The sequence below is a fragment of the Eulemur rufifrons genome, chromosome 7 (genome assembly GCF_041146395.1).
Source record: "Eulemur rufifrons isolate Redbay chromosome 7, OSU_ERuf_1, whole genome shotgun sequence".
In the NCBI taxonomy this organism is placed as follows: domain Eukaryota; kingdom Metazoa; phylum Chordata; class Mammalia; order Primates; family Lemuridae; genus Eulemur; species Eulemur rufifrons.
The window spans coordinates 263,917,307-263,945,204 of record NC_090989.1 but is presented as its reverse complement, the minus strand read 5'-3'; the positions used below and the strand labels follow the sequence as shown (position 1 = coordinate 263,945,204).

General features: G+C 38.5%; 1 protein-coding gene across 1 annotated transcript in view; it reads left to right on the top strand.

Annotated features, from left to right (window-relative positions):
• The window catches only part of TMEM245 (transmembrane protein 245), an 83,935-nt gene that overhangs the window by 33,051 nt on the left and 22,986 nt on the right, over window positions 1-27,898 (top strand). The window contains exons 8-14 of the mRNA XM_069476651.1: window positions 762-866; window positions 3,611-3,693; window positions 10,645-10,735; window positions 15,048-15,146; window positions 17,770-17,901; window positions 25,062-25,184; window positions 25,325-25,470. Of these exons, the coding sequence (XP_069332752.1) occupies window positions 762-866; window positions 3,611-3,693; window positions 10,645-10,735; window positions 15,048-15,146; window positions 17,770-17,901; window positions 25,062-25,184; window positions 25,325-25,470 (779 nt within the window). The remainder of the gene's footprint in view (window positions 1-761; window positions 867-3,610; window positions 3,694-10,644; window positions 10,736-15,047; window positions 15,147-17,769; window positions 17,902-25,061; window positions 25,185-25,324; window positions 25,471-27,898) is intronic.

Here is a 27,898-nt window from a genome sequence, read left to right as displayed (position 1 = left end):
GTTTTGAAAAGGATAGAAACTTCAAGTAGAATGTCAGATTTTACAAAGCATTTTATTATGAAATATTTCATATATAAAAAGACGTAGAGAACCCCTGTTTGTATCCCCCCCAGCTTGATGATACCATGTACAGACTGAAGCCTGTTTTGTGCCCCTTCCTGAGTGTCCATCCACCTCCCAAGCCCCTTGCTCCCTCAGGGTAACTGTTATCCCAAATTCACTGTTTATCATTGCCTTAACATTAGATTTTTATTATTACTGCTTTCATAACCCTCATGATATCAAAGGGAAAAAATATTTTGCATGTAATTCTTATTTTAACTTATTCCTATTTTATCTGTATATTTTAGGGCATACCTGTATTGAAAGGGTCATACTTTTGCTAATGTCATCTCTCTTTGCTAATTGACAGTACAACTTTATGTGATTTTATGTCAGCTAATGAGTTGTCATTATTTTGTTTAGAATATTTACCAGGTTATAAATTATAACTTGAAATGATACCACAGTATGTGAATTTAAACATAGATACAGAATATGTTCAAATTAACTGCCTTGTCTTACACATGACAATAATAACAGCAGCAGTAATTAATACTGTTAGTTAAATTTCTGAAGTTGCTTACAGCTTTTTTTGCTTTAATCACTATGCATAGTTTGCATTGCTAAATATCCTATTTTGTCTTCATGATATTTGAATATATGTATGTTTTTAGTAAGTTCTTTAAAGATAAATAATTATCTTTCTCATTTTTGTGCAGATGATCATCTGGTTGGAGAAGATGTTAGATAAAATAATTAGCATTTTCATCATATTTTTGTTAGTGATAGGAACCCTTCTTTTAGCCCTACTCCTGACTGCAAAGGTAGAGTACAACAATTACTATTCTCATTAATACTTTTAATTGTTAGAATGGTAGTATGGATAAGAAGATTGCAAAAGCAGCATGAAGCATGTTACTTGGCTTATAAATATGTTTAACAGCTGAAGTATTTATGATTTATATGTTGCTAATTTTGCTATGAATTTGCGTAGTATATTTTATTTTCAAATCTCTTTTACATAGATTTTTATTTTATCATCAAAATCCTCAGGGGTAAATGCAGATAAAAAAAAGGAGATACCGAAGAACAAGTGGCTTTTTTGTTTTTTCAGTAGAAGAATTATGATCTGGTCTCATGACTCCTAATCCAGTTAGTACCCTGTTCACTAGATGAGAATTTCTTGATTAGATACTTCCCTTCCTGTCTCATTGGTCCTTCTGCTAACATACCATAGGGTCTTCATTTCTTGCTTCCCAGGTCCTTCCGGCTTACATTTCCTCTCGCCCCTGTCATCTCAAAGAAAATTCTCCAAAGTGAAGCTAAAATTTTATGTCTGTGGTGATATCTATTATTGACTAGTGTGGTTTTTTGTGGGGTTTTTTTTTTTGAGGCAGGGTCTTGCTCTGCCCCCCAGGCTGGAGTGCAACGATATGATTATAGCTCACTGTAGCCTCAAACTCCTGGGCTCAAGTGATCCTCCTGCCTCAGCCTCTTTAGTAGCTGGGAGTACAGGTGCTGCTACACCTGGCTAATTAAAAATTTTTTTTTGGTAGAGATTGATTTTGCTATGTTGCTCAGGCTGGTCTTGAACTCTTGGACTCAAGTGATCCTCCTGCCTCCTGCCTCCTTCCCTATAATTCCAAAGCGCTGGAATTATAGGGAAGAGCCGTTGCTCCTGGCCTTTTTTTTCTTTTTTCTTTTATATTGCATTAATCTTTATTTTATCTGAACTCTGCTGAATTCTACATCCCAGATTTTGGTATGTTGTTTTCACGGAATTGTGACGCTTATAAGAAATCATGGATATGAAAATATGATTCCTTGGTATTTTGAATTAAAGGCCTTTAGAGATCAACAGGCCCTTGGAAGGGATTTTCCCTCTATCTGCACAACCAGATGGACCGATCACAAGAATAGTGGACTTCCCTTCCCTTCCCTGTTAGTATATTACAGGAAAGAAAATGAAGAATGAAACCAGACCTGGCCCAAATCATTTTAAACAATAACTCTCAGGTTAATTTACAAGTCAGTCTGTTTCCCCCCATCCATTCATTCCCTCAAGTATCTGTGCATCCTCCCTAGCAACCATTTATTGCCTCTAAACAGAATTACCTATATTCTTTCTTGGGGCATGGGTGGAAGGTGAAGTTTCCCCTTGCCCCCTGTCCCACCTACTGAGCGCTATCCCCATTCTGTCTTGAATTATTGTAGTATAGTACCCTCCTATCTGATCTCCACCCTTTGCCTCATTTAGTCTGTTCTTAACACAGCACCCAAATTTACTTTACTTTAAAAATTTAAGATTATGTCACCTCTAAGCTTAAAGTCCTCCATGGTTTCCCATATCCCTCAAAATGAAAGCCAAATTCCTCACTAGAACTTGTGGGGCCTTATTAAATCTAGCTTTTTTTTCAGGGGTTGTATTTGAGTTGATTTTCTCTCCATTGTTTTTGAAATCAGTTTATTTTCCCCTTCAAGCTACATTTTGTTTTTTGTGTTCTCCTTGCTTTTCTGGGTCCAGTTACAATTGGAAGTAGGCTTAAGTGGTTCTGTCTGTCTTTGTTAGGATACCTAGATGCCGTTCTGTTCTGGGTTTTGTATGTGACTTGCCCTAGGGATTTTTGCCACTTGGTAAGGTCATACCCATCCCCAGGGGAAAATGCCCTCAGTCTTTCTGTTGTTTCCCTCAATTCCTTGTGTACTCTAGAACTTATACTACGGAGAGGGAGAGAGATAGAAGAGGGGTGGTGGAGGACTGTTGATCTCTTTCTTCTGATTTAGTCTCTTTTCCTCCACTATGGTTTCTTTCCTTTCCCAGAAAAGGATAAGAATATGGTTTCTTTTCTCATGTTACATGTGAATCTAAAGAATTTGTCAGCTTGCCTGTATGGCTTCTGGGTGTAGGGGCCAGTTTTAACTGCTATGCCTCTTTATTGTGCTCCAGAATGTTTTGTTTCTTTGCCTAATTGCTGTGTTATAAATTGTATCAAATTATGCTTCATTTCTTGTTTAGGTGTCCTGGGTAAAAAAAAATTTTTTAACTGGTTGGTTTCTTTTTTATCTCCCTTGTTGTTTTGGTTATTGGGTAAGGTACATTCAGAGGTGCAGTTTCAGTTGGCTTTTTTTTTTTTTTAACTCAGAAACCTTACTCAGTTGCTTATTTGCCTGTATGTCTTGTACTGCATTATAATTCTGTTAGCTCATGTAGTGCTGGTATTGTTTATATGGATACACAAATATATAGTATATTCACATAGATATGTATGTGAGCTAAATATATTTATGTTTATATGTGTTAAGTATATGTACATATCTAATTATGTATTTTTTTCCTGAAGTAAATTGTTGAGCTTTTTGAAGACAGGGAGCTGTCATGTACTTTGTGTTTCCTACAGTGTGTATTGTAGGATATTATGTATAGCAACATTTTGGTGCATGTTTCTAAATGAATTAAAGCTAAATCATATGATTATTTGATTCTAAAAGCATTGTTCCAATAATACAGTAGGAAAATGTTGAGTTTATTTTTTACTGAGATTCTTTTCTCTCTTTATTTGTAATACAGGTACATCAAGAGAGTGTACACATGATTGAAGTCACAAGTAATCTGATTAATGAAACTCTAGCAAATCACCCTGAGTGGGCAAAGTAAGAATATTGTTTTGAAAAAGACTAGAGATGGATGACCTAGTTTCTGCATCCATTTACATGGAATGATCTTCATTGATACAGCTACATTTGGAAATAGAGTTTGCCAAAGCTTTGATAAATGCTGTCATTTTTGCTGAAGAATGGCATGTAGGCATGTAATATTGGGCTTGGGAGGAGAGAGAAGTGCTTAGTATTTCAGGAGCAATTTATGGTGAATGATTTATATTTTAATTGAAATTTACAGTTTGCAGCATGTTTATAATTTACAAAGCACTTTCGCCTACCTTATGTTTGTTCCTCACAGTGACTGTTTGAGATAGATTGAAGAGATTATTCCCATTTCACAGATGAGGAAACAAGACCAAAGGTTAAGGAACTTGAGATAATAATCCCCCAGTGGAAGAGTCAGCACTTATAACCAGTGCTTGCAACAAACTGAAGGGAACTTTCCACTGTAACATGTGGAAACCATAACCCTGCAACTTTCTATGTGATTCTTTTTTTTTTTTTTTTTTTTTTTTTTTTTTTGAGACAGAGTCTCACTCTGTTGCCCGGGCTAGAGTGAGTGCCGTGGCGTCAGTCTAGCTCACAGAAACCTCAAACTCCTGGGCTTAAGCGATCCTACTGCCTCAGCCTCCCGAGTAGCTGGGACTACAGGCATGCGCCACCATGCCCGGCTAATTTTTTGTATATATATATTTTAGTTGTCCATATAATTTCTTTCTATTTTTAGTAGAGACGGGGTCTCACTCTTGCTCAGGCTGGTCTCGAACTCCTGACCTCGAGCGATCCACCCGCCTCGGCCTCCCAGAGTGCTAGGATTACAGGCGTGAGCCACCGCGCCCGGCCTGTGATTCTTACATATTCTCATATGGCGTTATTTTTGAGGAGGAGTGGGCAAACTATGGCCCAGGGCCAAATTCAGCTACCTGTTTTGGTAAATGAGGTTTTCTTGGATCACACCCATGACCATTTACACATGGTCCCTGGCTGTTTCAGGACTACAGGAAAGGTAGAATTGAGTAGTTGTGGCAGAGATATGTTCTGCAAAGCCTGAAATATTTACTCTCTGGCCCTTTACAGAAGAAGCTTGCTGACCCTTGTCTCAGAGGGTCTCTTTGTGTACTTGCTTAATTTTGCTTCTGTAAGAAGGGTTTTATCTCTTTGTGGGGAATGTTCAGCAGGTTATACTATTCACTTAGTTGAACTTGATGATAGATTGCATGACCTTCTTTTTTTACTAACCCTCAGTATAGTCACAAATTGCAGTTAGGAATTACTCTGCCAATTTTAGGATTTTAAATTGAGATTTAATATGATTTTCTCCTTTGCATCTACTTTATTCCTTTTTATAAGATCTGCTTAGGACATTACTTGAACGTGGTTTAGAATGATGTTCGAATATTCTTATATTACTCAGAGCATACTCAAAAGTGCTTGTCCTCAATATTTCTTGTTAGTTACAAATTGAGGTGTGTCCATACAGTGGAATATTATACAGCATTAAATAAAAATGAACTAAAGATGCATGTACCAACATGGATGAATCTCAGAATAAGTATGCTGTGTGAAAGAATTCAGGCAAAAAAGAGTCCATATGGTATGATTCCATTTAGGTAAAGTTCTAGGAAATGCAAACTAATCTGTAGTGACAGAAAGATTGGTGGTTGCCTGTGGATTGGAGTGGGGTGGGTCTCTAGGGAGAGCTTACACAAGGATGCAAGGAAACTTAGGAGTGATAGATACATTCGTTATCTTGATTAAAGGTATAAGAAGAGGCCAGGTGCGTGGTGGCTCACGCCTGTAATCCCAGCACTTTGGGAAGCTGAGGTGGGAGGATTGCCTGAAGTCAGGAGTTTGAGACCACCATGAGCAAGAGCGAGACCCCATCTCTGCAAAAAACTAGAAAAATTCAGCTGAGTATGGTGGTACTCACCTATATTCCCAGCTACTCGGGAGGCTGCGGCAGGAGTATCGCTTGAGCCAGGCAGTTTGAGGTTGCAGTAAGCGATGATGATGCCGCTACACTCTAGCCTGGGTGACAGAGTGAGATGCTGTCTCAAAAAAAAAAAAAAAAAAAAAAAATAGAAGAGAAGTGGCATCATCAGATTTAATTCTAGAGCAGTCTTTCTGTCTGCATTGGGGGACAGACGGAAGGGATACAAGACTTGAGCTTTTGAGATCAGTTGAAAGTTCTGAGAGTAAACCAGTTGAGAGGTGATGAGCCCCTGAATTATAGACAGTTATAGTGGGGTGACCAGGAAGGACAGATTTATAAGTTCTTAAGGGGATTATTTGGAGATTAACTGGATATAGGAGGAAGAAATCTAACATGACTTATGTTTCTAGCTTTGGAAATTAGTGGATAATGGTGGATTCACCAAGATAGGAAATAGAAGAGCAGATTTGGTGAGGAAAATAATTCATCTTTTTACCTGTGGTGTTTGAGGTGCCCGTGTAAGTGTAGGCATCCAGTAGGCCGTTGTCTAGGTTGGTTTGCAGCTCAGGAGAGACATCTCGGGTGAAGTTAAAAAATGAGCAGTTGCTGTGTGACTCCAGGAATGAGGTGAGAGGTCTGGCTCAGAACTAGAGTTTGGGGCAGCATCACCATAAAGAAAGAAAGTGTGTGACGCACAGAGAGGATGCCTGGATGAGCACCCTCTGGATCATCTTCAGCCTTGAAGGGTGAGCAGAAAATGTTGGGTTGTCAAAGGGGAATGAGAACAGGCTGTAAGAAAAGAAGAAAACCAAGAGAAGGGAACATTTTAAGAAAGTAGTGGTAGTCAGCAATGTCCAATTGCTGCAGAAAGGATAAGAGTGAAATTGGATTTAGCAACTACAAGAGCAGTCCGTTTAATTCGTGGAGCAGAAGCCAATTAGAGAAATTGCAGTGTATTGAGAAATTACTGGGAGGTAAGGAAATGAAGAAAGCAAGCAGTATAGACTATTCTTTCCCAAGTTTCCCTGTGAGAGACTGGTTGGGGGTTGGAGGGCGGTGGTTTTTTTTTTTTTTTTTTTTTTTTGATGAAGAAACCTTGTTTATGTGCTGAAGGGAAAGAGCTGGTAGAGTGGAAGGGGTTGAAAATATTAGGAGAGGGATAATTCTTAGTGCATTTCTCTGAAGATGAAGCATGAAATGGATCCGTGGCACAGATGAACAGTTGAGGAAAGCAGGTCAGAATGGGCATGGATGTGGATACTGTGGGTTTAGTGGGATGGGATGGAGACAGTGGGAAAGTGGGACCATATGCCTTTGAAGTAAGAAGTGAGCTCTCCTGCCCTCTACCTCTTTGAACATGATACATTTTGAAACAAGAGGAAAAGGAGGAACCGACATGTACAGGTATTAGATTTTAGGAAGCAGCCATCTGGGATCCAGACAAGTAGATAGAGCCTTTCACGGACTGATAACCTTCTTACAGGTATTGTCCTCTAGGGCTCGGTCTCAGCCTTAATACCCAAAGGGCTTCTTTTCTTTGGTGGTTATTCTTCTGTAGTGGAAATAAATCCAGAGCCCTTCCATACTGGTTTTAAATTGTAATAGCACTGCCTCTGCTAATGTATTGAAGGCACACACCATCTGAGTAGCCCCAGGTCAGGGAGTTGTAGAAAGGTTATTTGTTTGTTTTTTGTTTTAACTTTTGAAATAATTATGTGTTCACAGGGAGTTGCAAAGACCTGTACAGGGAGGTCCCATGTACTCTTCACCCCACCTCCAGTGTTGTCATCTTTTATAACTATAGCACGATAACAAACCCAGGAAATTGGCATTGGTGTAATACACTGACCTTCAGCTTTCATTTGCTTTTACATGCACAGTGTGTGTGTGTTCTGTGTAATTTTATCATATGTGTAGCTTCATGTAAACTGTTGATAAATTCAAGGTACAGCACCGTTCCATCATGAAGCTCCCTCATGCCACCCCTCAATAGCCACACCTAGCCTCTGCCTTCTTTGGCATATCCCTAACTCCTAACCCTTGACAACCTCTCATCAGCTCTCCATATCTGTAATATTGTTTCAAGGGTGATGTATAAATCCAGCCATGGAGTACACAGCCTTTTGCCTTTTGAGATTGGCTTTTTGTCACTTAGCACAATCCCCTTGAAGCCCATCCCAGATGTTGTATGTATCAATAGTTTGTTAGTTTGTTCCTTTTTATTGGTAAGTAATATCCCCCCTTTTTTTGAGGGAGAGGCGGAGACATGAGTCTCACTCTGTCGCCCTGCTTAGAGTGCAGTGGCCTCATCATCGCTCACTGCAACCTCAAACTCCAGGGCTCAAGTGATCAGCCTCCTGGGTAGGCGGGACTACAGGCATGTGCCACCACGCCTGGCTCATTTTTTCTATTTTTGGTAGAGATGTGGTTTCACTCTTGCTCAGGCTGTCTCAAACTCCTGACCTCCAGCAGTCCTCCTGCCTTAGTCTCCCAAAATGCTAGGTTTATAGGTGTGAGCCACTGTGCCCATTTAGGAAGATTTTTTAAAAGCTGTTTAGACTTTGGTGATTCATGGAAGGTCTGATTCTTTTGCAGCAGATTGGTGGGGATGGGACAGGAAACAGTGGAGGTGGGCATGAAATAATGGTAATGGTTTCCTGCAACTCTCAGTACTCAATGGATTCCTGTCATGAAGAGGGCAGCTGACCTTGTGGGAAGTCCATGTAGATACTCCTAATAGAGGAGATACAATCAAGAATAAGTCAAATATACTTACTTCCAATTTGGTGCATGTTTTATGTACCCTATGTGGTACCTTGACTTCCAGTAGATGTGCCGGGTGAGCTGGTGGATAAATTAGAAAGGGTAGGATCATTCTAATAAAGCTTCAAAGAAAATGAAATTGAAGTTGGAGCGCATCCTAATTCATGCATCTCAGGACCCTAATTAGGAGTTGGCTCTAAAATGATACTGAATGTCACTTAGCCTTGCCCTACTTGGGAGAAATCCACTAGGCTAACCTAAGTTGTTTTTATTAATAATTAGGGCTCTTCTCTTGGTTGGTTGTCAGTGTTAGAGATTAACTTTACCCAAGAAGGTAAGGATAGCCCAGGCCACACTGTAGGGACTTGGTTTCTACTGAGGGATCCCCCTTAGAGTAGTGAGTTAGTGATTGGCTGAGGTAGTGAATAGCCAAGGAAGGAACTCAGTTTAGGGGCTGTGGGTGGTATAAGGTTGAGGTACCTCCTAGATCATCCCAGCTAAGGTTGCTCAGGTGTTTCTGGTCCTTTGTCCCCTGTGGGAGGTGGGGACTGAGCCAGTGCCTTTGACTTGGCCGCATAACAGCTCCTCTCATCTCGTTCTTAGGACACCTGTGTGAGTACACTGGCAAAGTGTTTTTACAGCAGCCAAGACTTTTTCCCAGGCCTAGTAGATGTTTATTGATCATTAAGGATCTATCCAAATACTTATCCCACACTTTTGCGTAACACTACAGGATATTTTCCCCATAAAAGTGTAATATCATATAATTGAAAATATTTAGCAGTCTTTTCATACCACTGATAGATCTATAAATATTAAAGTAATTTAAAAGCTACTTAACTTCTTCCAAATCACAGTTGTTTAGAAATCCAAATTTCCTATCCATATCCTTGTACTGTAAAATTATTGCTTGTAAGCATCTCTAAAATTTTGTCTTACTTGCTGAGAAATATTTGAACTGACTGAGGAATTTGCCAAAAAGTTTCACAAATACTTTAAGTTCATTTGCAGTGTAGGATAGGACAAACTGGTTAATACTTAAGATTCAAACCACTACTGATTTGACATTTCTTTTTTAAATTTATTCAGAACATCTTTTTTCCACTCCCTGGTTAAAGAAGATCACTTTTCTAGGCACTGTGACGTCTGTAGCTGTCAGTGGCAATTGGCTTTCTCTTTATGACCATCTTTCTCACATACCCACATAAGCATGGAAAACTGCCATGAGTTGAGTTTGTTGCACATTTAACATAACTCTAACTGGTTGACTATTTCCCATACGGCAGCTTTGTAGTCACTTTTGGGCCTCAGGAAAATGAATGACTAGTTACTGCTTATCCCGGCCTGTTGACATCACTCGTGAATAGTTGAAATCAGGACTGTTACATTTGCGAATGTCAACATCTCTAGTATATTGTATTGTGAAGAACAATTTAGAGAGTGTATGAAGACATTTTCTCTTATGGAGAGCATTGGGCATATGAGAAGGATTCTTGACTAAGGTATATGGTGCAGCCTGCTTAGTCAACAGGAAAGTGGGGAGTGGTCTCTGCTAACTGTACAACAAGGGAAGCTTGTAAACTTTAGTTCCTTGTGTAGCTGAAACTCTGCTCAGGAGTTCCTCCCAGCTTAAAAAGATCTTCAGTGGGTAAAAAATTTAAAATAATTGTTCTCTCTCTTAATTTTCTGTGCTCTTCCTCAGTTCTTCACTTCTTAGATCAGTGGTTCTCAAACTTCAGCAGGCGTCAGAATCACCTGCAGGCCTGGTTAAGGCACATATCGCCACTGGGCCCCGGCCCCAGAGGTCCTTTTTCAGTAGGTTTGGGGTTGAGCCCAAGAATTTTCACTTCTAACAGGTTTCCAAGCGGTTCTGATGCTGCTGATCTGTGGAGCACACTTTGGGAACCCCATCTGAATATCCTAGTGTCTGAGAACCAACCATTTTCCCTGGTACTGAATAAGGCAGATGACCCAGGACATGTATGGATAGAGAAACTAGGCAGAATGAAAGGGAGTTTGTGGGGAACGTGGGTCTAAAAGCTAAGAAAAAATTGAAGAGACATCCTGAGTGTTAGCATCATGCCATTAAGGCCTGGAAGTCAAGGATTCCTGTTCATGATGCGTTTGTATCTGTGTATTGATGACTGATCAGCAATTTATTCTGATTAAGTACATCAAGTTCAAAGTGTTATTGGTACAGTGCACTGAAAGTGTTCTTTTTTCATTTTTTCTTTGTTTTAAATTAGTTGGCTTCCTGAAGCTCAAGTAGTCCAAAGAGCCCTGAATTCTGCGGCTAACAATGTCTATCAGTATGGACGAGAATGGATAACGCACAAGGTAAGAGCAGAGCCTTTCTTTGTGGCTTTCTCTTTGCAGGGTCTTTACTGGTAGTGGCTCTTGCTTTGATAAAGTATGAATAGAGATTTTATTTACAACAATTTCCATTTTTGAAATAGGCATAAATGTATAGGTCAGTAAGCAACATACAATGAAATTAAACCTTCTGGATGATTGCATTGAATAGTGTTAATAGCCTGAACGACCTGAGAGGTTGGTTGTTTACTTCTTTTTCAAAACGGATCTGATTCATCATTTGTGCTTTAGGACAGAATGATCACTCAGCTTGGGTAGTCAAATAAGACTTTCTGGAGAAAAAGATATTAAGGCATAATAAATGCTATTTCTGCAGGTAACTGTGCTTGGCAGTTTCCAATTAGTTTCTTTTAACCTTTCCAAGAAACCTGCAGTAGTCTGAATTATTTTGCCTGCTTTAGATCAGTGGGTCTAAAGAGGAGGAAACAGACTCAGCAAGCTGAGTAAATTCCCAGTGGTCCTGTAGTAAATTGCAGAGCTTGATTTCAAGCTGAAAAGTAACTCCGAATCCCTTCTTTCTACTGTAGTATGCTGGCAGTGTGTGCCCAGAACTGGATTAAGTGCTTTAACGTGGCACTTGAGATATAAACGTTGAAGGAATGGCAGATCAAGGAAGAGTGGATTTTAAGAAGGGTATTGATGTGAGCCAAGGTGCAGAGACAGGAGTGTGCTTGAGGAAATGCTCTTGACTGAAGTGGAAGGAGCTTTGTGAAGGGGAAATGAATGCTAGAGGAAAAGACAGTTAAAGATTAGATTCCACACTGGATTTGGGATGTCTTTTTCCCCTCCAGTCTCCAGTATTACCTATGGGAATAAAGGTAATTTGCATTTTTAATATACTGAAGTAATTAGGATCATATAGAGATTGACAGGATTTGTTACGGTGAGACTTGTGCAGAGAAATGTACTAGTATGTGATTCCTTATTCAAAATTCAGAAGCAAAATCCCCAAAGATATAATGGAGGATATACTCTACACACAGGTATGGTAGTCTGTTACCATAAAGATGGAGTCATAGTCAAATTAAAAGTGAAGAGAAAGGTAAGTTACTGTCTGGGGTCTATCCCAGATAACTTAATCTTTTGGCAAGCCTTTAAAAAAATATTTATTGAATAAGTAAAAGACAATTATGTGGCTACAGATCTCAGAACTGTCAAAGAAGGAGATCCAGCCATTGCAGAAGGTGTTTTAGCCTTCTAGAAATGTTATTTTGCTGAAAGCTTAGCGTTTAATTCTTGATTTATCTATTAGTGAAGAATTTTTATTCTGGAATTTTTACCTTTTTGAGAAGAGGATAATGAAAGGGAATTTTGGGTAGCAGGAGAAATGTGCCTTGGAATTTTGAAGAAGTAGAGTTCAACTTAGAGAAAACACAAGTATAAAACCTTTTGTTCAAGATTCTAAAAAGGAGGGCAGCTGAAGAGGGATGGGCATTGATAACAAAACTGGTAACTATTTGTAATCCTGATTTAGAAGACACAGAGATAATATCCAAAATCAACGACTGAATTTTCACCAACTGATGAATGGAAAAGGCAAAAGTGGTATATTTATGTAATAGAACATTATTCAGCCATAAAAAGGAATGAAGTACTAACAAATGCTAATGTGGATTAACCTTGAAAACATTAGGCTAAGTAAAAGAAGTAGTCATAAAGGATCACGTATGCATGATTCCTTTTATGTGAAATGTCCCAAACAGGCAAATGGATAGAGACAGAAAGTAGAGTAGTGGTTTTTAGGCGCAGGGAGGACTGGGGAGTAATGGGGGACTGATTGCTGTTGAGTATGGGGTTTCCTTTTGGGATGATGAAAATGTTTTAAAATTAACTGTGGTCATGACTGTATAACTATGAATGTACTAAAAACCATTGAATTGTATACTTACACAGCGGAGTTGTGAGGTCTGTGAATGATAGATATCTCAATACAGTTGTTAAAAAAAAAAATACACATTGAAACTGCAGAGGTAGCTTTCTAATAAGTCTCAGATCTTACCCAGATAAGAATCATATAAGAATTGGGTCCTGAGAGCTAAAGTCTCTGAGAGTACTGAAGGTAGGAAAAAACGTGATGCCCAGAAAAGGAGAAGAGTTTTTTAGGATGTGTTCAGGTAAGTTTCCCATCTCTCTGCCCCGGCCTACTTTGTCAGCCTTATCTCCCATTTCCCTTATGTTTGTTTAGCTTCTGCTGGGACCTCCCAGTTTGCTTCCTTGCTCAACATCCTTGCTTGAGCTGTCCTTTCTGCTTGGTATGCCCTTTCTAAGATTTGTGCCTGGAGGTGTTGCGCTGGGACAGCAAGAAAATAAGGGATGTTTCCTCTGTACCATCTCTCATGACCACAGTGATGAAAATGGCAGCCAGTCCATAAACGTGCCAGGCACTGCTGTAAGTGCTCAGGCAAGAGCAGTGAACCAGAGTTACCATCCTCCCCTTACACTCTGATGAGAGGAGATGATCATTAAACATGTAAACAAATAAAAATTTCAGGTGCTAATAAGTGTTGTGACAAGGGCAGAGTAATGCAGTAGAGCCTGACCCAGGATGATGCTTTAGGTGGAATGGACCCAGAAGGTCTCAGAGAACGCAATGTACTGAACGTGTTATAATGTCACAGGACAGTATCCTGGGTTTGTAATGTTCTATATTTGATAGCACCACAGTTTTGGAGTGTTTTATAACATGCTGTGAAATTATGCTGAACTTTCCTTTAATAGTTGTGATATTTTAGAATTGTTCATGGTCATGTTGGGAGACTGCTGAAAGAGATGCCAGTCTGAAATGCTACTTTATGGCGATAAAGGCCACTGTGTATGAACACCCTAGGCTGGAGTCTGATGGTAACAATTTGAGGCCTCTTCTGGTTAGGGAGATCTCAGAAGCTGATAGGAGAATGACAGGGAGAATTGGTAACAGGAATTCAGTGAGTGTCTAATAGTTGTGAAATGTGAAAGACACATTTAATTAAAGTAACTAAAGGAAGTTAGACTATGGGTAATTGTGGTCGTTAATCATTTTGTGTAATTTGTTCTGTGAGGTATTCTTTGTAGGTGTATTATATGTGTTGTAGTTGAAAGAATATTAGAGAACGTTGATTCCTGACTCTGCCGTTTAGCTACATGACATGGTCCTGCTGTAGACTCTACCTAAATCTGTTCTCATCTTAAGGAACAAAGGATGATAAAACCTTTTTCTGTCTAACTCTTGGGGTTGTTGTAAAGATGACATAATATAGGTGAAAGTCTATAATCTGTAAATGGTAAATGCTTTTCAGAGATAAATGGTTTTTATTCACTAATTTGCGTGTGGTTTATGAATACATATAAAGGAAAACATTGGGTAGATGTATTTGGATCAGTTATGGTTCCGTATCTGTAAAGCCAGCATCAAATGGACAAAAGGTAAGGAAATATACATGGTAAACTAACATGGGAAAATGGTTAATCTTTCATTCTAAAGAAGGAAAGAATAGATAATTGGTTGCATTTCACATGTGTTAAATTACTTAAAATTTTATTAGTCCATAAAACTTTGGGAAAAGTTGTTCATTCATATAATTTTGGAAAGTGTTAATTGGTGCAATCCTTATAGAAGACAACTTAGCAATACATAGCAAGAGCCATTAAAATTCTCATTTCTCTTGATTCCTGTGTGTTTGTTTACTACTAGTAATAAGAAAAAAAGTTGTTATAGAATGTTCGTTGCAGTGTTACATATGACATTAAAGATTGGGAATCATCTGTGTATCCTATGAGTGGGTAATGATTAAATAATACTGGAACGTAAATTAAAAACATTAAAAATAAAGATGAAAGTGATGAAGGCTAAAATGAAATGCTTATAATGCAAAAGAAAATATAGAATTCTACATTATGTTGTTAACAGGAAGAAAGTTGTAGAGGAAATGGAAAAATGGAAATAGTTGTAGTAAGGAAGTGGGAGTACAAGGCAGTACTTGTGTTTTATATTATGCTATGATTTATTAAGTAAGTGGGGTAAGGTATTGTATTGAAAGGCCTTCCTCTGAGTTATGTTGTCTTGGTGCACCTGATTCCCACACACCCAGAAACCAGTCTGATCGGTAGCTAAAGTCCTCAAATGTTACTTAAAGTTCTGCGGTAATTCTTAATAATAGAGATGAATGTAACATAAGACTTACGTATAATAGATGGGCACTGGCGTCACAGTTTTGAACAAATGTAAAGACCAAGCATGTGTTAATTTTACTGGATTGTTGCTTGAAATACTAAACCAGGTTCTATCTGTTTCTGCTAGCTTCATAAAATTCTAGGAGATAAGGTGAACAATACTGCTGTAATTGAAAAGCAAGTACTAGAACTTTGGGACAGACTGTATCACTCTTGGTTTGTAAAGGTAAGTTTATTTTAGCTAAGGTTTTCTGTGGTAAACTAATAAAGTCCTTTTATTTTATCGACTGAGTGACTAGATAGGATTGTATTCACATTGGGATTTCAATTATTGACATTTTTAAACAGCGAGCTCTTAAGCCTCATGTCACTAAAAGTCAGCTTGAGTTGATGGTTAATCTCCATGGCAGAACTTGTCAACCTCTTTGGTGTTCAGTATCACATTCTCTGTGCATTACCATTGACATCTTATTCTCTAGACCAGCTCTGTGCAAGAGACATGTAATGCAGGCCACGTATGTAATGTTAAATTTTCTAGTAGTTACATTAAAATTAATTTTACCTGTTTTAGGTTTTTTTTTTTTTTTTTTTTTAAAAAGGCTGGAGCCTGGGCAACAGCAAGACCCCATCTCTACTAAAAATTTAAAAAATTAGCTGCGCGTGGTGGTATATGGTGGTGTATGCCTGTAGTTCCAGGTACTCGGGAGGCTGAGGCAAGAGGATCACTTTGAGCCCAGGAGTTTGAGGTTGCAGTGAGCTGTGATGTGAGGTGCTGTCACAAAAAGAAAAAAAAAGAAAAAGAAAGAAAGAAAGAAAAAAAAGAGTCAGGGGTCTCACTGTGTTGTCCAGGCTGCAGGCTGTTCTTGAACTCCTGGGCTCAAGTCATCTTCCCCGCTCGGTCTCCCAAGTGGCTATGATTACGGGTGTGTGTGCAACTGTACTCAGCTTGTTTTAGTTTTTAAATAATATTTTACTTAACCCAGTATACCCAAGATACTATCATTGTGATATCTAATCAGTAGAAAAATTTTAATGAGATATTTTATATTCTTTTTTTTCATACTACGTCTTTGAAATCTAGTGTGCATTTAACACCAACAGCACATCTCAGTGTTTGGACTAGCCACATTTTAAGTGGTTAGCTGCTCTTGTTCTGGATGGTACACTTGTAGACATTAAGAACTTTTTGAGGAAGTAAAAATAGATCTAAAAGTTTAGAGATCTTTATTTTAAATCAACCTTGTATGCTACTTATGCTTATGTACTCTCACTTTAGAATTTATGATGGAAAATATTTTTCATTATGTACAAAATTGATGGTTTTAAAAGCTGCTGCTTATGCCAAGGCATACTGTGCAGTAGGTCTGGCAGGGCCTGTGGGCCAGCAGGAGCTGTGCTGTGTGTGCAGTGGGCAAAGTCGGTGGTGACTTTTCTCACGGTTGATGTAAGGAGAACAAGAGTGTTTATAAATCTCCTGGCATGGGGTGGAAAGGGAGAAGGGCTGATCTTAAATTTGAACTTGTTGTTTAGTGACCTGTTTGAGATTGTGTGCTCTTGCCCTGGGATGAGTTGAGGGAACATTGCTGGTTTTTGTGGGTTTCAAAGACTGGGAACAAAAATACCTACGGAATATCTACGTAGAGTATCATAGATTTGATCCCATCTGCTGAAGAACCAGATAATTAGAAAGGTTGTATCTATTTTCTTTGCTAACTGTGGGGCTTCTGTTTATAAACAAAGAGCTTTTCCTATCTCACCCTTTGGAGCTTCATTTTATGGTAGAGGAAGATAGTGTCTCATAAGTATAGTTTTGTAAGTGGTTAAGTACAGTCGTCCCTCAATATTTGTGGGGGACTGGTTCCAAGACCCTCCACAGATACCAAAATCCAAGGATGCTCAAGTCATTTATACAAAATGGTGTATTTGCACATACCCTACGTACATCCTCCCATATACTTTAAGTCATCTGTAGATCACTTATAATACCTAATACAGTGCCTACACATCACCATTTATGCATGTTTTCAACATAGTAGTCAGTGAGTAGATTCAATATAGTACTCAGCATATGCCAAATTTAAGTTTTGCTTTTTGGAACTTTGTGGAATTTTTTTCCCCCCCAAATATTTTTGATCCACAGTTGGTTGAATCCATGGATGCAGAACCCACAGATGTGGAGGGCTGACTGTGTATTGCCTTCTTGACCTCTTTGGCTGGGACCTAATGTCTTCCTGTATATGTAATGGAGATTAGTATCACTATTCCATTAGCAAAAGTGGGAGAATGGAAACGTGTGGAACATGTTAAGAAATTACCTATGAATTTTAGCCTTACCGGTCATTTTATTTGTATCTCTTTCAAATTTAATTATTCCTGCATTGCTGCCCATGTCTTCCAGATAGATGAATTCAATTTTCTCCCCTTATTCCTGTTTCTTTGTCATATTCTTATCTCCCCCACTCTCCTTATCTTGTATGGAAGATCAGGGAGATGAGGAAAGGAGGAAAAAAGCAAAGATAGGAGACCAAAGGAAAGGTGGAGGCGCTAAAAAGGCAAGATGAAAGTAAATGCTGTGTGGGTGTACTGTTACAGATACTGAGGAGTACGGTGTGGTGTGTTCACAATCGTATTTAGGAGGGAAGCACTGGACTGAGACTCAGACATGGTACCTAGAATGGAAACAGAGGGATATTTTAGGCCTTTAGATGGAGTTTTTAAGCTGCTTTCTTAAATATCGCAAAGCTTTTCACCTTTGAGCACATACCAAAGTGAGGCAAAGTGGGACATTTATACTTTCGTTCTCTAGGTTAAGATGGAATTTTTCATGTCTGAAATGTTTTATCTCGTAGAATGTAACGCATTCTGGAAGGCACAAAGGACACAAGATGCACGTGAATCGTCAGAACAGCTGGCTGGGAGACATTCTGGACTGGCAGGATCTTGCTTCCTTTGTTCACGAGAACATTGAGACATTTCTTTCGGTAAGAAATAGTATTTATAGTTAAAGTGGACTTACAAATAAAAACAAACTCAAATTCCAAGTTTTCTTTATACACTATGAGGCCTTCAGTTACCCTGTTTTTAATGCCATGACATTTATATATTTGAGAACTCTAAATGCACTAGAAAGATGTTCAACAGCCACAGTCCCCAGGTGTGGCTGCCCTGGTACTTCCTCTGTGGTTGAAGAGTACCTGAAAGATCCTGTCCTGAAGCATATGAGCAACGCTGTGGGCTGTCCCATTGTCCCCTTAGACTGACCAAAATGTCCCCAGCTAGACCACTGGAGAGAGACCTACTTTTATGGTGCGCCAAGCCCCTTGACAGATGGAAACACAATTCCAGTTACACTGCAGAGACTGAACGTGTCAGTACTTGGCTTGTTGCTTCCCACCTGACCTCCACCATGCTCCATCCACCTCTGTAACCCTGCCGCATTCCTAAGTGTTCACTGCTGCTCCTCATCGGTCAGCAGCGTACCTGGTGAGGCGTCTTGGCACTCAACTTTTCATGGAGATGAGAACAAATGTCTTCTGAATAAACTTGTGACTTTCATCAGATTAACAAAAGTTGAGGTTTACAATGCTAGATTTCTTAAAATTTAATATTTATCAAAGTAATACATGACTATAACTGAAAAAGTTGACAAGACTTTTGTTAAAAAACAGTAGTGCCCTATTCTGTGCCTCCCAGCTTCAGTGTCATTCTCCAGAAATAGCTGTCCGTCCTTACAACTTTTGCTAGGTTATTACCTCTGAATTTCTAGAGTGATGTTTATGCTGCTCTTTCTTGATTTTGCAATTTCAGATTTTATCTCTTGACTTCCTAACATGGAAGCTGAAGGTAAAGGTGTGACTCTTTTCCAAGTCTTTCTTTCAGTGCTTTCTTATCCCTCCCTCTGGGTTGTCTTACAGCTCCTTTGGCCCCTACCCCTGACCCTGCACTCACACTCCCCCCTCCTCCTGGTCACGTGGTACAGCTGTAACAGTTTGGAATTAAATCTAGAAATTCATGTCCTTCTGTTTTTATTTTCTGTTTTTGATAATCCCTTTTCTATGTTTTCTCTGGTCCAGTGGTTCTCATACTTTTGGTCTGAGGACCCCAAAGTTCATATTTATCTGTCCATTAAATAATATTACATGCTAACATAAGGGCATTGCTTTTTGGTTGTGAAAAATAATATTTTCTAAAGCCAGAATAGATTTAGTGAGAAGAATGGTTTCCTTTTACATTTTTACAAATCTATTTAATGTCTGTTTCATATCTGCTTCTGCATTCAGCCTGTTGTAATATGTTTGCTTTGGTTGAAGTATATGAAGAATGTCTAGGCTCCACAGGTGGTTGGAAAAAAGAGGAGTCTTTTAATAGCCTTTTCAGATTTAATTGTGGCTGTTCTAAATTAATGCTATACCAAACTCAACAAATGGTACTTTTTTAAAGGTTAGTTGCAGTGTAGAATTTGAAACCATATCAGTGGTCTTTTTGTACTCTGGTGTATTAAAGCCCAGGGGTCTGTCTTGGCTAGGAATGTTTCTTTTACCCTCGCATGCTTTTGTAATGCACACTGGTCTTTTGGAATATGGGATCACTGATTTCTGTATATCTTCTAAATACTGACATTTTGTTATGTATTATTTAAAAAACCATATATATTCTTTACTGTCATCACCTATCTTACCAGGAAAAAAGTTTAGGAAGCTGTCAAGGTCACAATGACCAATATAAAATTTTCAAAATTATAATTTTTTTCTTGAAAGCTCAAATTTTATTTTTGGCAAAGACTAACAGTTGTTTTCCTTGAAGTGACAGGCTCACCTTACTCATTTTTGAGAAAATTGCTGCCAAATAATGATATCAAGGCTGTTGGTCATTCTTTTATATAGAAATGGTGTTCTATGAAAAAAATTGACTAATTCAACTCTCAAATCAATCATACAAGCGCTTTTCCTCCAGTAACCATTACACTTGAGTGAGCACCAGACATGCTTTGGACTTACTTCTTGTTTTATCACAGAAAATGTTAAAAAGACACTTAATACAATTATCAATAAAATTAATAATTTTTATTGCTTTATAAAAGATATTTCTTTTCTTTTCTTTCTTTTTTTTTTTTTTTGAGACAGGGTCTTGCTCTGTACTACAAGTGTGTGCCACCATGCCCAGCTAACTTTTAAAAAATGTTTTGTAGAGGGCCAGGCACGGTGGCTCATGCCTGTAATCCTAGAACTTTGGGAGGCTGAGGCAGGAGGATTGCATGAGGCCAGGAGTTTGAGATCAGCCTGAGCAACGTAGCAAAACCTTGTTTCTACAAAAAGTATAAGTCGAGAGGATGAGACAGACAGAACACCTGAGCCCAGGACTTTGAAGTCGCTTTGAGCTATGATGGTGACATTGTACTCTATCCTGGGCAACAGAGTGAGACCCTGTCTCAAAAGGAAAAAAAATTTTTTTGTAGAGACAAGGTTTCACTATGTTGCCCAAGCTGGTCTTGAACTCCTGGCCTCAAACGATTCTTCCGCCTTGTCCACTGAGATTACAGGTTTGAGTCACTGTGCCTGGCCTCTAAAGGACATTCTAAAGTGAAACTGGTGCTGAGTTTGTGGTAGGAAAGAATATAACGAATACTGAGCAATTAGGTGTTGCTGCCTTGATTCCTGCTACGGCCCCCACAGTTTTACCCACCATTGATTGCCTTTGCACTGTCAGTACAGATGTCAAGACAGTGAAAAGGCAAATGTTTGAATAATATTTAAAAAATAATTTTGACCTCACAGACCTTCAAAAGGACCTTGGGAACTGTAGCTCTTTTCTTATGTTCTGAACCTTCCTTTTTTATTCCTTTATGGATTTTACTAATACAATTTTTTAAACGTCTTCTACTTTCTGTTTGAATATCTTTAAAGTTTGTTTTGCTTTCTCTTTCATCAAATGTCTGGTGATCCTTGGTAGCCTGTTCATTTTTAAAAGTGAAACACTAAAAGCCAGTTGGTAAGTCCCAGCCAGATCAGCTATAGAAAAGCCCAAGAGTCAACAAGGTCCATCCAGTTTCACGGACCTTCCAGTCGGCTGTTTAATGTCAATGCATACACAAGAGAGTGCATCATCTAATAATATATTGGAATGACTGGTTTCTTCCAAAATTCAGGTGTGTTAACTAAAAGTTACTGCATCTTTTTTGTTGTTTTGAGCATTTAGAAGTTGAATTTTAAAGCATCTAGTATTGACTAAGTGATGCTATTAAATCAAATTATGACAGATGGTACAGAAAAATGATTATTTAAATTTTGTAAATTTTTGTGGAAAGAAAAGGATAAGCAGTTTTTGAAAGTAAAATAACAATTTAGCCATGTAGTTCAAAAAAAAGAAACAAAAGTACAATTCCTGTATGCCTAAACACATTTAAATATTGAGTAATGAACAATTCAGGGAAGAGACGATTATTTGGTGATTTTTGTATCAAATATTTTGTGTCAAATATTGTGCTAGGTGCTTAATAAATATTTTCTAATTAATTATCTCAAAGATTCTGCAAAGCCAGTTATACTTGCCTTCATTTTAATAACAAAGAAACATATTAACAATTAAATAGCCTAATAAATAACAGCTATTACTCAAATTCAGTTTTTCTTTCTTTGGCTTTTTGTATAATACCTCATTGTCTTCCGAATTGTTCATGCCTTTATATTTTTATTTGCTTTGTTTTGTTTGTTTTCTGATCTTGTTGTAAATAGGAAGCTTAGTTGCCAATCTTGTTCATCATTTCAGAACATACCGGGCTTCCCCTACTTTCAGACTCCTTTTGCGTTCATTATTTTCAGCCCTTCTTTTGATACCTGAACATATTTTACCTTCTTTTTCAATTTGTGACTCTTTAGTGTTTACCCCAATCTTCCTGACTAGATTTGAAGTTTTTGGAGGTAGAAAGAATCTCATTTATCATTAACTGGGGGTGGTAGCTTGCACCTGTAGTCCCAGCTACTGAGGAGGCTGAGGCAGGAGGATTGCTTGAGCCTAGGAGTTCTTGGTTGCAGTGAGCTATGATGACGCCACTGCACTCTAGCCTGGGCAAGAGGGAGACCCTGTCTCAAAAAAAAAAAAAAAAAAAAAGAGAGAGAGAGAGAGAGAAGCACACGTTACAGCTTGAATAATGGAAAAATGATTATTTTTGTATTTAGAAGCACAGTGGCTGAGTTGAAATGCTGTTTGGGGATCACATGGCTCAGCTACCTTCATTTATAGATAGATAAAGAATATGGGAACCAGAGAAGGACAGCAGAGCTTATGTCCACCATCTCCTGGCTCCCTCTGGACTCTGATGGACAGAGATAGCTCAGTCCGGCCAGGAGAGACATTTTCTCTTACTTTGACCTCCCTGCAACATCTGTTCCTCCTCTGTTTTTCTAAACTGCTTCGTTTGATTCTCCTTCACTGGCTTCATAGAAGGCAGGCTAGTCATTCTTAGTAAGTACCTGGGAAGCCTAATTAATAAAAGATTATTTGGTGACCAGTAAACTTAGAGTAAAGGGGTGCAGAACGACTGGATATGGTGAGGCCTTGCTGGTCATTTCATATTGACAGCAGAGACCACCTTGCTTGAGTGCTTAGGCAAGTCTCCTGGGCTTTCATATATGTTCCATGACTAATTATTCTTGGCCTTCTTTCAGGAGTTATGTTGCTACTGTTGATTATACTAATGCCAAACCTGGCTCATGTTTTCTACTTTTGAGGTGGGGATACATTTTGTCCCCATAAATCTGTTTTGTTTTTAGAGTTTGAGGGGCCTTGTTATTGCTCCTGCCTTTACTCATTTTCTCCTTTCTAAGCCTGGCATATAAACTAAAACTACTTTACCTTAAGGATTTACTTAGTATTATAGAAATGTCCTTTTCTCTATTTTCTCTAACTGATCTCTTTCTTTCAAGTAAGAGAGGTTACTTAATTGTCGTTGGAGGCTACCAGTCTACAATTAATGTATTCAGTTAAATTCTTAAGAATTATCAGAGTATTTTCTCCCAATGTGACCCAAAAACTATTTAAAATTTTTTGATAAAAATTCCAAAATGACTGAAGCCCCAGAAAGAATGCTTGTCAAAATCACAAGTAAAGGCATTGTTGGTTTGCTTCTTGGAATCGATGGCATTGTTCATTCATTCTTTATCCCACAGGGTCAAACAGTCAGTCATGCATATTTTTGTAGGCATTGTGAAATATTTTCAAGATCTTATGTAAGGAGTTTTTGTAAATGAAACCAGCCTGCCAAAGTCCTCTTATGAAGACCGAGCTGAGGTTTGCAAGAAATGCCGAGGGCAACAAAATATGCCTTTATAAATGATACATTTTAGGTAGAAAAAAATGGACAGGCCTTTCATAGAACAGATGGTGTAACTGGAACATACGACAACAAACAGAACTGCTGTTTTGGAAAGGGCACCAAAATGAAAATCAGACATTTTGAGTTCTGGCCCCACTTATTAGCTCCTTGCCTTTTGGCAAGTTTTAAAAAATCTCCGAGCTTTAATTTGTATATCTATAAAATAGAGATATCGTCTGCATTGCTTCACACACGGCATTGTTGTTGTGAGGTTTATGGAAGCATTTTGAAAACTGCAACAGGAGGTGTTTCTTGATCATTTTGCTTCTGTGTTTTTCATTAACAAAAAGGATAGTCTACTTGGCAAGAATAGAACAGACATTATCGTAAGGGAATTTAAATTCATGAAGAGATAGTAAATGAAAACATGCAGGTGTGCTATAGATATTATACATCTTAGTAATACTGAACATATTAAAAACCTTCATCTTGATACCTGGTTCTAGTGGATTTACGGTTGATGGATTAACTATACCCAGTAACTCTCAATATAATGGTCATTGTTTGTCTCAGGAAAGATTTTCAGCTGCAGAGCTCTGCCCTCGATGCTGTCCCTTTTATTGTGATTTTAGTGAAGTCATTGAAGTGATGCATTTTATATTTGTGGATGAATCTAAGTTGTAGATAGTAAGGGTTGGGGCTAGGCAGCTAATAAAACAAGTGCTAGAATTTCATGGCCTGCACTCATGATCCTACAAGATAAATATAACCACAGCTTGTACTCTGGCATATTTTCTTGTATGTGCAGTCATCTCACGTGCTGCATAATGACATCTTGAAGTCACCATATATTTGGTGGTACTACCACCATAAGATACCATAATTTTACTGTATCTTTTCTAGCATAGATATATTTAGATACGTGAATATTAACCACTATGTTACAATTGCCTGTAGTATCCAGTACAGTAACATGCTGTACAGTTGTGTAGCCTAGGAGTAACAGGCTGTGTCATACAGCCTAGGTGTGTAGTAGGCTATACAATCTAGATTTGTGTAAGCATGCTCTATGATCATCTTATGATGACAAAATCACCTAACAGTGCCTTTCTCAGAACATATCCCTGTCATTAAGCAACACATGTCTATTTCTTCTATGCATACTATGTTTACATAGTTACATATGAAATTTTTGTATCCTGATTTTTAAACTTGCCATTATATCATAAAATATTTTTCCATGTTATAATAGAGATTCTTAAAAAATTTCAATAGATTTGGGGGATACAAATGGTTTTTTGTTACATGGATGTATTGTATAGTGGTGAAGTAGAGATTTTTTTTATGGCTGCCTAATATTGTTTGGAGTGGACTCACCATAATTTACTTAATTATTTTCCTTACTATTGAACATACAGCTATTTTCAGTTGATTTTTTTTTTTCGCACTTAATCCACAGTACATGTCTTTTAGTGCATGATACTAAAACACTGTCTCTGGGAGGCTGAGGCAGGAATATTGCTTGAGATCAGGAGTTTGAGACCAGTCTGAGCAACAGCAAGACCCCATCTCTACTTAAAATAGAAAAATTAGCTGGGCATGATGGTGTGCCTGTAGTCCCAGCTACTAGGGAGGCTGAGGGAGGAGGATCACTTGAGCCCAGGAGTTTGAGGTTGCAGTGAGCTATGATGATGCCACTGGACTCCACCTGGGGCGACAGAGTTAGACTCTGTCTCAAAAAAAAAAAAAAAGAAACTACACGTACTAGATGGCTGTAGGAACTTAGTTCATGAGGATTAGTTCTAATACCCAGCTTTCCCTCCCCATCAGATCTTGGAGTCTCTGTGGATTGTGATGAGCCGGAACGTGAGCCTGCTGTTTACTACTGTCACTACGCTCCTGACCATCCTCTTCTACAGCGGGACTGCCCTTCTCAATTTTGTGCTCTCTCTGGTAGGTCCAAGTAGATAAGTACGCATCTCATTTCCTTCCCCCTTTAAGTATATTCTTGGTTCCATTTGCATTTGCAGATGTCTGTCTTCCCCTAGTTTCCAAATGTGGTTTTTTAGGTGATGCTGTCCTTTGTTTTGCAGATAATTTTCCTGACCACACTATTTTATCTGTTAAGTTCCAGTGATGAGTACTACAAGCCAGTGAAGTGGGTGATAAGCCTGACTCCACTATCTCAGCCAGGTCCTTCCTCTAATATTATTGGCCAGTCTGTGGAAGAAGCTATCAGGTAGGGATAAGATTAATGCTCTTCTTTCTTCTTTCAGAAACTGCTTTCTGTGAGAAGCTTGTTTTTTGTCTTGAGCTTCCTAGTAGCATTCAGTGCTAACCTATTTGAAGGACTCTGGTATTTTCAAGGTTTTTATCTCATGTTAAGCAGTGCAAATGCTATTGTTTTAAATTTTTTATTTTTTCAAGATGCAAATGTTAAGAAAAAACTTAAAGCAGTTTCAATATCCTTTCAAACCTGTGATTTACAAAAATGTAATGGCCTGTCTCCATCAGCTTTCCATTAGCAGGCTTCTAGTCTAGCTCTTACCATCGTATCACTTGATCAGGAGGACCCCCTCTCCTACTACACACTCCTTTACCTCTTCCCAGAATCTCTGTTCTCAGGAATTCTAGCTGTGCTCCAGGAGGAGAGTAGGTGGCCTCCCTGTTTCTTCCTCTCTTCTTCTGCAGCCAGGCTGTTCCCTCTGCAGGGGTAGGTTGGATATTGGAAATACAGAATCTTTGGTTATCTCCACGTCACAGGCCCTGTGTGCATTGTAGGCTCTTGCCAGAAATTTCTCCCATGCCTTCTGGGGTCCATGTATTGCAGGGTTGGTTTCTGAATGAGCTGCTGCTTCACTTTTATTCTCTAGGAGCTCATTCCAAGTCACTGGCTTCTGGCTGTCTTTTCCTTTTTCCTCTTTATCCTTTCTGGTAGGGAGAGGCCTTCTGCAGTGCAGCCCCTCTCAGCCCCCTTTCCAATCCCTGTCCCTCGTTGCTCATTAGCAAGACTCAACTACATTTTTACTTGTGAATAGCTACTGATAGTAAACCCTTGTATTTTCCATTAGAGCTCCTTTTTCTAAGAAGTTGTTAGCCAGGTGGTCTTAAGCTTCTCTTGAATAGTGAATAAAGATTCACTGGCTGGCATTTCTGTTTTCACACACTTTAAAAAAAAAAATACTGTTGTTTGCAAATAGTCTTCCACAGAAATCTTGATTTGACCTGATAATCCTGTATGACTGATCTTGGCTTATTTTTCCTCTGTGTTCATGTGGCAGCTAGGGAGAATACCACTTTGATCTTTAGAAAATCCTCAGTTACGTTCAAATAGGATTCGTGCTCCTAAAGTTCATCGTCTTTAAAAGCCTTGGTAAGTTCTCCCCCTTTTTCCTAGTAGCAAGGCCTGGGTAAAGTCTTCACCAATATCTTATTTCCTTGATTGGCTGTTAAGTGGGATGAAAAAGAAAAAAAGCTTACTACGCATGTGGTGCCCTCAGGTATCCATGTGAGGGCCATCTGTGTAAAGACTCCATGTGTGGGAGTGTGTTATCTAATGCAGCAGCTTTCAGGGTGAAGCTAAGCTATCTTCAGGAAAGTGTGAGCTTTAGTATCCTTCCTAAGGCCTGTATAACTATTGGTTATCATCTTGAGTAAATGAAATGATGAAAATTCCAGCAATAGATTATCTTTTATCTAAATGATCCCTCTCCTACTCAAAAAGTTTATGCAAATGTTCTACCAAAAAGGAAAACTAATCTGTCTTCCCCATAGAATACAGCTATTGAGTTAGCTGTATCAAAGGCTGGAAGGGTCTCTAGTCAGTGTGACTTCAGCCAAGGCTTGCAGAGAAATATCTACCTTGTTCCTAAAGAACTTCAAGATCATCCTTCCTTTTCTTCATGTAACCTTCATTAGCACTGACTCTTACTCTCACAAGTTTTTCCATTTTCAAATGACAGTTCTTGAATTTTTTCTTGTTCTGCTATCTTAGAGTGAACTACTTGCTGACTGTTCTCTGTCTTCTTTGAATCACCGCTTTTTCATGCCAATATGCTACCTCTCTTGTTTTAAACTTAATTCTTAAATGCTGTGATTGCTAGTCAGTGGTGAGTAAAGCTGACTGAAGGCACGTATTCTGTTACACCATGATACCTTCTTCCAGGAGGAGCTGGTTAGGGGAGATCACAACTTAGATTTGTGGTACTGTCAAGACCATTCATATGGACACGTGAGGTTGGTGGCTAGAAAGTCAGGTCTTCAGCTTAATAGAGAATTTGAGATTAGAAAAAGTGCTATTATCCACAAAGATATGAGGAAATATATCTTTTACAAATTAGATTTGACCCTTCTTGGGAGTGTACAGACTAATTATATACTATAATAGTAGCTCACGTCTTGGTTCCAAAGTATACTGGGACAAAAACCGTTAATTTTCATTTATCATCTTATATTTAATACAGAAAAAATTTGAACAACCTTTAGTACCAGAACTATAATCCTTAATTGTTCTCAAAATCTATAGATTTATGAGAGTCTGATAAATATGGTATGAACTAGAGAATGTGTTATGGCTTGGGCTGTTTTTCTAACCAAAGCTATATCAAGTTATAATGGAAGATTGTAATTCAAGTTGATTTTTTGCAGTCTAAATTCTCTGGGCTGTT